Consider the following 10,466-nt stretch of genomic DNA (forward strand, 5'->3'; position numbering starts at 1 on the left):
CTTGTCCCCAGTCCCTCTCCAGCTCTCCTGGAGCCCCTTTAGGCCCTGCAAGGGGTTCTCAGCTCTCCCTTGAGCCTTCTCTTCTCCAGGTGAACATTCCCAGCTCTCCCAGCCTGGCTCCAGAGCGGAGGGAATCCAGCCCTCGGAGCAGCTCCGCGGTCTCCTCTGGACTCTCTCCAGCAGCTCCACGTCCTCCTCAGTGGACAAAGAGCCAGGTCCTGGCTAGACATGGCCAGTCAGGGATGTGCTGACAGGTCCCTCAGCCCTTACCTGCAGCAGAGGCCTCTGCACCCCCAGGACCTTCATGGTGTCCGCGTTGGCCAAGATCTTGAGCGGGTCCGACGCCTTGGTGACGCCTTCGATCTCCTTGTTGATCTCAGCCAGGACCTGGTTGAGGAAGATGTTCTTGATGTACATGGTGAGGAACTCCCTGAGGGGGCACTGCTTGGCTGGGCCAAGCTCCATGGCAAACTCGATCTCCTGGATAAACCTGGAAAAGAGAAGGGGAATGGTGAATGGTGACTAAACCACGGAGGGGCTTTAAACGTGTCAGCGGGGCCTCTGCCACTCCTGCACCTCAAATCCAAGCACCAGCTGGGAGGGAATGACTGTGGGCCGTGCCAACATGAGGAAAAAAAGTCCACAAGGTGAGACAAAGACTCAACTGCTGGAGGAGAACAGATAAAATGAGGGAAAATCCACATCCCGAGCACAATTTGCGATGATTTGTTCAAAAAACGTGACTCAACTGCTGGAGGAGAACAGATAAAACAAGGGAAAATCCACACCCCAGGCACCATTTGTGATTATTTCTTCAAAAACCATGGACTGCTCTGTTTGACACCTACTGGAATGATGTTTTTCTAAAATTAAAACCCCCAAAGAAACAATTTGGGATGCCAGGAATCCCTTGGAAAAGGCAAATTTCCTCCCGGGGTTGGTCACTCCATTCCCACAGGCGGGTTCCTCATCTCTAAACCGAACAACAGAACATTCCAGCTGGAAATCACATGGGGGAAAAAAAAAAGCAATGCATATGGATTATCCTGTTCTCAAGCTGCATTATGCATGTCTGTATTATGGTGTATTTTTATCATCCTCCATTGTTTCATCCAAGGATCCCATTCCCGCTCACACAGACGATCCCGGGAATATTTTAACACCAAATGTTTGCCATCTCCCGCAAAAACCTCTCGATTTCTGCGATGCCATCTGCTTAACACTTCCAGAAATTACCTCTTTAGTTTCTTCAACTGCATCTGAGGCACAGAAATAACCTTCCTTTTTAAGTTTTATGCATTGAAATAATTAGGGATTGAGCGTCGGGAGCCAGGACGGATCGAGACTCGCTGCCCAAAGTTGTGCCAGGGGAGGTTTAGGTTGGATAGCAGGAAAAATTCCTTCAGTGGAAGGTGAAGTGGTGGAGTCACAGTCCCTGAAGGTGCTAAAAACCACATGGATGTGGCACATGGGGACCATTTCCCCAAATATTTCAAGGAGATTTCCTTAATTGTCTGTGATTTTCTCCCTCCCCTTCCCATGCTCCAGAGGAGGCAGCTTCCCCTCAGAGCCCTGACTGAGGAGCTCCTGCCAGTTTTCATGGCATGATTTCCTTCAAATCCGAGCCCTTTGCTCCCTAAATCCTCTGCCCTGGTGACTCCAACAGTCTGGAATGACATTTGATTCCACGGGGGGATCCACCTGCAGCTCAGCTGGAAGATGGTTTCTCCAAAGAGAAGGGAACACAAAGTTCTGGCAGCTTTATTCCCAGGATTTCACAGATCAAGAATGGGAATTGTCATATATAAATGAAGTATAAATATAAATATGTTCCTCAATATAAAACAGGGAAGCAGTGGAGTCACCTGGGAAGAGAGCAGAGCTGAATCCTGGAATCTGGATCCCTGAAATCACAGACCTGATGGTACCATGTGGAATGACAACCACTCATGTCCTTCAGGGAACAATGCCAAGCTTGATGGACACAATAAATTAATTTACCACGACTGCCAATGAATTTGCCACTCTTTCTTCCTGAGTTTATTTACACAGTGCTTGTGACACAGAAAACCCACAGAAAAAATGTGAATTTTACCATTTCAAGCTGGGGAAGGAGAGGCACAAGGGGTTGGATTTGGAAAGGAGAATCATTCAGTGGAGTGAAAGAAAAGCTTTTGAACGCTTTTTAAAATCCAATACACGCTTAAAAATGGCTAAACCACGCAAAAATAAAAAACTTTCAGAGGGAGAATGGGCAGGCATCAACTCTGAGAGCTCAGAAGTGCTGAACTGCAGCAGCTCCTCATCCCACAAGAGCCTGAGGGTGCTTCCAAGGGTTTCCTGGACCTCAGACTAAATTGCCTGTGCAAAGATATAGGAAAGGTCAGTGCTAAAAAAAGGTGTAATTGAGACTTTTTGTTTGTACCTGGCATTAATCCCCATTTCAGATCCCTCCTAAAAACTGTGCCTCAACCTCCAGGAAACTTCTTGAGCTCCCTGCAAGGGGCTCTCAGCTCTCCCTGGAGCCTTCTCTTCTCCAGGGGAACATTCCCAGCTCTCCCAGCCTGTTTTCAGAACCAACAAATCCATCACACCTGAAAAATGCACAAATATCCCTTGCAGAGGAAGATTTTGGATCATGGTTGCTGGAGATATCCCTGGGAATCACCTGGAATCCTCAAAAAGCCTCCAGGAATGGCACCACTCCGAAGGACACAGAGATGTCACATGAGGGAGGAATTCTTCAAAAGAGCAGCCAGGGGGAAAAAAATATAAAAATATGGAAATCTGTATCTTATCTTTAATTTAGAACCCGCATTTTCCAAAAGGAGGCACCATTTTGAACTTGTTTTCTCCTCCTAGAAAAGCATTGGAGGTGATTTGTGGCTGCAATTAAGCATTCCCCTCAGACAATTCCAGGAAAATGAAGTGTCTTTGGGTAAATGACAGTCATTTGGATGAAAAAAAGGGGAAAAAAAAAGAAAAAACAAGCCCATCGTTGCAGAAAATTTAATTCATTCCAACTCACAACTTAATTGGCTGTGAGGACTGTCTTACCTAGGCTGGAAGTGGGGAATAAAAAGCATAAAACCTCAAAAAAAAAAAAAAAAAAAAAAAAAAGAAAAGCTGAATGGATTGATTTAGAAACCTCCAAGTCTTGCTTTCTTCTGTCTCCTCGTTATCAGATGCCTTCTAAAACATCATTAAAAGGCACTGAAGACGTGTCGCTGAAGGTGCAGGACATCAACCACTCCCTCTCCTTAATGATGATGATAATTTTATCTGAAATTCCCTCTTCCAACGAGTGAATGACAGGAAAATAAAATAAAAAAGAATATTCCAAAGCCTTATTAAGGGAACTTTTTTTTCTGATGTTCGGCCCAAATTTACATTTCAGTTTTGTGTGATCCTGAAGGGTTCCCTTCCCTCTGTCTTAGGCATAAAACAACCAAGTGCCCGGGATGGACCTTTTGGTGAGGAAGGAAATATTAAGGGAGCATCAGAAATCCTTTGAAATGGATCCTGGTTACTGCCAGAATGGAAAAATTCCCAACTGGTTGTTGGGACTCAAGGAAATCAGGGATAAAATACCTGAGGCTACAGGTTCTGGAAGGGAGAGAGACACGTGGAAGATCCCACATTGTCCATTTTCCATCTAGAAAGCTTTCCCACCTCAACAGTGGGAATTTGGGGAGAGGTTCAACAGAATCAGAGAATCATGGAATGGTTTGGGTTGGGAGGGAACACAAAGATCATCTGGTTCCAATCTTGACACTTTCCACTAGCCCAGGTTGCTCCAACCCGGCCTTGGACACTTCCAGGGATCCAGGGGCAGCCACAGCTTCTCTGGGAAATCCATTCCAGCCCCTCCCCACCCTCCCAGACACCAATTCCTTCCCAAGATCCCACCTATCCCTGCCCTCTGGCACTGGGAAGCCATTCCCTGTGTCCTGTCCCTCCATCCCTTGTCCCCAGTCCCTCTCCAGCTCTCCTGGAGCCCCTTTAGGCCCTGCAAGGGGCTCTCAGCTCTCCCTGGAGCCTTCTCTTCTCCAGGGGAACATTCCCAGCTCTCCCAGCCTGGCTCCAGAGCACAGGAGCTCCAGCTCTTGGAGCAGCTCCGGGGCCTCCTCTGGATTTGCTCCAAAGGGACAACTCTGATTCCAGATTTCCCACCCTCATGGGAACGTGGGCAAGCAAAGAGGCTTCTCCAACAACGGTGTGCAACCAAACTGAGTATATTTTGTTATATTCAGTTCAAATAATAATCTAACTGGAATAAAACCCTAATTTCCATCCATTCCACAGCCTGGTCCATCCCAGGACTCCTCTCTCCTCTGTCAAAGTGAGACCTAGAGATGCTCCAAAAAGATCCTGACCATTACCCATGTGCTGAATACAATAAAACACAATTAAAGACATTAAAAAAAATCACTTGCTTGTTACTGAAGAACCATCAAATAGGTACTAAAGTAACAAAACCCACCTTATTTTGCATAAAAACTGGACTACAGAGAATTATTTTGGTACCCCAGGATTGATGCTGATAAATGTTGTGGTCAAATGCAAGTCAGTAGAGCTGATGCTCTACAAAGTCAGCCCAAGGGAGGAAGAAAGGTTTGAGATCATCTCTCTAAGTGACCCAAAATGTGATTAAAATTACAATTATCACCAAAAAACCCAGTGTAAACGGGTCTGGGAGACTCAACGGACATTTCACTTTTAAATCTTAGCAAAACCAGACCAAAAAAAATCAGCAAATCTCAGAGAAAAACGGTTTGTTTTCTGCTGTTTTGAAATATTATATAGCCCAGAAAACATGCAGGAAGGCAGCATCTATAGGAAAATGACTGCTGTTAGCAGAAAACCCCAAATTTGGGGCATTTTTCACTCAAATATTAAGGTTTTTAAGGCATCGATTCCTGTGTTGCGGCTGCTCAGCCATGAGACTGAGGGAAGAAATGATGTAAAAATCAGTGTTTTATTGTCTCTGAGGTGCTGCAGACACCACAAACGCTCTGAAAAAAAATTAAATTATAATTTAGCCATCAGCTGGTGCTAAAAACATCCCTCCTTTAATGCTCACCTGTCACCTGAAGGCCACGGGACATAAAGGAAGTGTCTCAGGTGCAGTTTCTTCTGGTGTCTCCAGAGGGGAATATTGGCTCATTTTTGGACCACGAGATGTAAAGCCAGAATTAATGGAATCTGGGGGTTCCTAACATATATAAAAGTGCATCTCACGCCCTGTAGATCAGATTCCTCCCACGTGATTCCCAAATATCAGCAGGAGATCACCCAATGGAAGCTTCTGGCGTGGTTGGATCTCATGGTCTTCCTCCTCTCCTCTCTCGCTCTTCCCAACAGCAAATTTCAGGAATCAGCAGCGTTTCCATCCCCTGCCAAACCTCAGCCCGTAGCCAGGAGTGATTTTTTCCAAAGGTGGCAGGTCTGAACGAGGAGCAGCCTGGAATTTTGGGACCCTCTCGGAGAAAAGGAGTTTCGAAAGGACCAGAAGGGCAGAACTTGGGAGTCGCTGCTGTGAAATGAAGGGGGTGAAAGGGGCACCAGGATCACAGTCTGGAAAATATATTGTACAGGCCACTGGAATGGGACTAATTAACTTCAGAAATGGGTTTAGGTTGAAAGAGGGTAGATTTAGATGGGATATTGGGAAGGAATTGCTGGCTGGGAGGGTGGGGAGGCCCTGGCACAGGTTGCCCAGAGAAGCTGTGGCTGCCTCTGGATCCCTGGAAGTGTCCAAAGCCGGGTTGGAGCAACCTGGGCTAGTGGAAGGTGTCCCTGGGATTGGCCCTGGATGATTTTAAGGTCCCTTCCAACCCAAACCATCCTGGGATTGGGGTTGGCCTCTCATCCCCTACAATTCAATTGGCTCCACACCTCTGTATTTTAGATCAAACCCCATAAAACTCGAGCTTTGTTCAGACCCTAAAGCCCCTCCACTGCGGGTTTTCACCCCAAAAAAACCCTCTCTGTGCGTCTGAGCCCATGGAATTAAATCCACCAGCGTGGAAAAGCCTCCTGTGAGCCCGATCTATGCGGAGGCTTTTGAGAGCCGAGTTCCACTTTCATTCTGCTCACCCCCTACAGACTCCAAACTACACTACAAGGCCTCTGAGTTCATTCTGAGAACAAATATAAAGCAGCTTCATTCCCCATGTGCCCTGAACCTCCTTTTCATCCTTCAGAGCAGTCACAGGTTCTTCACAACGTGAACCTTGGAAGCAGGAAAACGGTGGGCGAACGGTTTTGTCTCTTCCCAATTCGTTGAGGACCTTTTTGGGGTCGTTCAGGAACACAGAGACTGAGTTCCCCCACTGCTGCAACGAGAAATGAACGTTTGCAGAGGCAAGATATGTTCAAAACTGCAAAAGGGGATGGGATCATCACCAAAAACCCCCAGCTGTGAACATCCAGGGAAGAGGAAAACGCAAAATGCCGCTCCTCCAGCGGCTGGGGAGAGCAGAGCTGTGATGTGCAGCCCAGTAGGCTTCACCTGCAGCCTCAAACACTGTTTTGCTGAGCTACCACTTCATCCTCTGGCACTGAAAAGAAAACGGATTGATGATTTTATGTGTCTTGATTTACACAGAACTGAGCAAACACGGCTCCTCTTCCAGCCACCTCTTTGCTCTTCCGAAGCCGCGCCACCGAATCCCACCTCTCCCCATCCCTAAAACCTTTAAGTTTCTAGCCCAAAATTAGACCAACGTCAAGCCAAGCCTATCAGCTGCCTCAAAGTGCCAAGATTGCTTCGTGATGATGATAATAACCCAAAATGACCGGCGACCTAAATTACCCTCTGTGGATCCATCCGCGATTTAAATCCAATCCTACGGGAGATAAAAGCGCCGACCACAGCCAATCAATCCCTGTCTCTGGAGAAGTTCTGAGATATTTTATGTGAACCCAGGGCACGTGGAACACTTCAAGGCACGTTCTGCCCATGGGATGAAGCCAAACTTGTAGGATCCCACCACTTATTCTGCCCCCAGGTTGCTGCAAAAGCTTCATTTCCCACCGTGCTACACCATTTCTCTCCTATTTTGCAAGGTACCGTGGAAGGCAGAAAACACACCCAGCCTCGCTCAAAAAGCATTATAATTTAAAAACTTTTAACCAATGTACTTTTAAAGCATTGAAATTCTAAGTGAATCCCTGCCCATTGCACGGAAAATTCGGGGGGGTTCCATTAAATGCCTGTAAAACACTCAGGCATCGACAACGATGTTAAAAGAACCATCATGTAAAGTCATCCTGTTACACAAATAGGAAGCTCACCAACTTCAGCTGGTCCTATTATTAAATCCCATTTTCCTTTAATGTCCTATTACACTCAGTTTGTTGACCAGCACTGCAATGTAATGATACCCCCCACGACTTCACATTTGCTCCTGAGCACAACAGCTTCGTAAAAAAATGGGCTTATTATTCATATGATTTTTTTTAAATCTTCCTGCTCCAACCCCCCCAGCTCTCAGCCCGGCCCCCGTAAAAAGCAACATATGCCAACAATAAATCTTTCAAATGGCTCTGTGCTAACAGAGTGGCTGCAGTGACAGCTTTACAAATGGGCCCCAGCTTTATGCAAACGGGGTTTTATTAGATTGCATTCTAATGATTCGTAATAGGAAGGCAAGGATGGCTTTGGAGGAACAACTCGGAGCAGCCAGTGGTTTCCAAGCCCCGGGATTTGGGGTGTGAGCTGATGACAGGTGCTCCCAGGTTAGCTTGGCTGCACCTCTGTGCTCCTCCCAGTCAGGCAGCAAACAGCCTAACCCCTGTCTCTGTGTCTGTCAGTCCAGTTATTTACGTTTGCTGTGTGCTGACACTCCAGGAAATAAGTGGGCAGGTGGCACAATCCTTCATTATCATCCCACAGATTCACCAGTCTCTGGAGTGCAGAGGGGGAACACACTGGGGCAAAGAAAAAGCCCAAATAAAAAGCCCCAAACTAAGAATATGTAACTCCATCCATCTGGGGATGGCCTGGATACCAAGGACTGGTGGAGCCACTGCCTCCAGGAGCACGCAGGACCACGTTCAGGTGTCCTGCTGGGGACACCCAACTCGGGCACCTCGAGCCTGTGGCACCAGCACTGAAGTGATTCCGGCTGTTCCTCTCTGCAGCAGTTGGATTTTCTGTCACCCAGCGTGGAGAAAAGGGCAGGAGGACCAGCTGAACCACTGTTTTTAGGATGGCAACATTCCACAGACCTGTGTCCCTGAAGGATTTGGGAAGCAGAGTTCCATGGACAGCCCTGCTCTCTCCACAGGCCCAGACCACTTCCATTTAGCAGCAGGAAATCAGACACTTTAGGAACCTGTGGCAGAGCTTAAAGCCCCTCTATGCAAGTCAACACCAGGTCCATCCTGTAACCCTTCCTTCCCTGTTTTGGTCCTGTACCCAAAGCTGTCGAAGATATGACCCTGAGAAACACTGGATGGAGTAGAAGAACATGGATCCCAAATCCTTTTCATCCACCTTATTGCCCGACTTGAGAACCTGGATGGGACAATCACAGAATCCCTGAGGCTGGAAAACACCTCAAAGATCAAGTCCAATTGTTCCCCCAGCCCTGCCAAGGCCACCACTGACCCATGTCCCCAAGTGCCACATCCACAGGGATTTGAAATCCCTCCAGGGATGGCGACTCCATCCCTGCCCTGGGCAGCTGTGCCAGGGCTGGACAGCCCTTTCCAGGAAGGAATTTTCCCAATATCCAACCTGACCCTCCCCTGGAACAGCTGGAGGCCATGTCCTCTCCTCCTGGCCCTTGTTCCCTGGGAGCAGAGCCTGACCCCCCCCAGCTCCCCCGTCCTGTCAGGGACTTGCAGAGCCAGAAGGTCCCCCCTGAGCCTCCTTTGCTCCAGGATGAGCCCCCCCAGCTTCCTCAGGAATTCTCCAACCCCTTCCCAGCTCCCTTCCCTTCCCTGCACACGCTCCAGCCCCTCCAAGTCTCTCCTGTCTGAGGGGCCCAGAACCACCCCCAGGATTCCAGAGGGAACCTCCCCAACTCCCAGCACAGGGGGATCTCAAATTATTGATTACAAATCAAGCCAGGTGGCCTTAAGCTACACTTATTAGTCCCAATCTAATCACATTCATTAGTAAGTGGGCAGAAAAGCTGAGTTTAATTTGGGCCCGCTAATATTGGTATTTAGAAAGGCAAGAAACAGTGATCAAAGAACCAGGTTCTGGTCATTAATTAACTCACACCTTGGCTACAGAGCCAGAGCTGCACAAAAAGAAACAATGGGAAGTTTCCCACCTGCCCTTGGAGATATTTCCAGCAGGGAAATACCCCCAGGATTTCAGGAGCCACCACTGTTTCTGGGAAGGGTTTGAGGGAAGGCTCAGTGGGCCGGTTTTACAAGGAGGGATGTTTGCAGAGTGTGTTTGGGGGAAACAGGAAGAGCCTCCAGAGTCAACAGGGATGAAAAGCAGGTTGTCTGAGCTGCCTGGGATCACCCACCTCATTTGGCATCCAGGGGCTGGGCCAGGCTAATGAGGAAAAGGGATTTGCAACAACTCCGTGCTCCTGGAGGCAGCAAATCTGGACAAATTGGATGCTGTGCCTCCATGAAGGATCTCATTCCTCTTCTCAAAAGAGTGAGGACATTTTCTTAGAAGGCTTCAACAGTTTCCCACACCAGGAGTTACATTCTTCCAAACCAAACTCATTTAACTCGTTCCCTGAGTAGTTCCATTTGTATCTTTCTTTTTTTTCCCTCAACCCCTGCTCTTCGAGCCTGAAACGAGGAATTCCTGACAGCTGATGCTTTTTGTCCACAGAGTGATCCTTCCAAACCACACTGAATTCATTAGTTTAAAATAAAGAGAGCGAAGCTGCTGTAAAACACAGCCCAAACATCCAAGGGCTGCATTTCCCGCCCCTGGCAAAAGTCATTTTGATGTTCACGTGCGTGTCAGGTTTATTATCCCATAATTGCATTGCACAGATGATCTGGGGTCCATTAGGAGCAGCCCTATAAACATGAGATCGTATCAAAGGTAGACATTGTATAAAATGGGGCTGGAAGACCAGACTCTGAGTCCTCATTACAGAGCATCACATCAGAGGACCGTGTTTTAGCGTGAGGGAAACTGATCTTCACACACAGGCACAGGACAGCCCTGACTGCACCACACTGACCACAAACACTCCTTAACAAGCTCACAATCCAGGCTGGAAGAGGTCAGGAAGACATTCCTGAGGTTGTAGGGCCTTTCCATCCCACAGAGTGCCTGGTGCTGCTCATGGTGACTCTGCCCCTTGTTCTCCCCCTGCCACAAATCAGTGCTTGGAAAACAACAGGTTACATCATTTTCCACGGCCTGTGGTCATGGGGGCTGTGCTTCCCTGTGAGGTCTCCTGGGATTCTACTGCAGAGTCATCATGGAATGGTTTGAGTGGGAAGAGACCTTAAAAATCATCCAGTTCCAC

The 10,466-nt window shown here is 47.8% G+C and overlaps 1 protein-coding gene across 1 annotated transcript in view; it reads right to left on the reverse strand.

Moving 5' to 3' along the window:
• Positions 1–10,466, reverse strand: part of EXOC4 (exocyst complex component 4) — a 256,416-nt gene that overhangs the window by 72,480 nt on the left and 173,470 nt on the right. The window contains exon 8 of the mRNA XM_018083577.3: positions 271–490. Coding sequence (XP_017939066.2) covers positions 271–490 — 220 coding nt within the window. The remainder of the gene's footprint in view (positions 1–270; positions 491–10,466) is intronic.

The sequence above is a fragment of the Manacus vitellinus genome, unplaced genomic scaffold (genome assembly GCF_001715985.3).
Source record: "Manacus vitellinus isolate BGI_N305 unplaced genomic scaffold, ASM171598v3 scaffold_65_pilon, whole genome shotgun sequence".
In the NCBI taxonomy this organism is placed as follows: domain Eukaryota; kingdom Metazoa; phylum Chordata; class Aves; order Passeriformes; family Pipridae; genus Manacus; species Manacus vitellinus.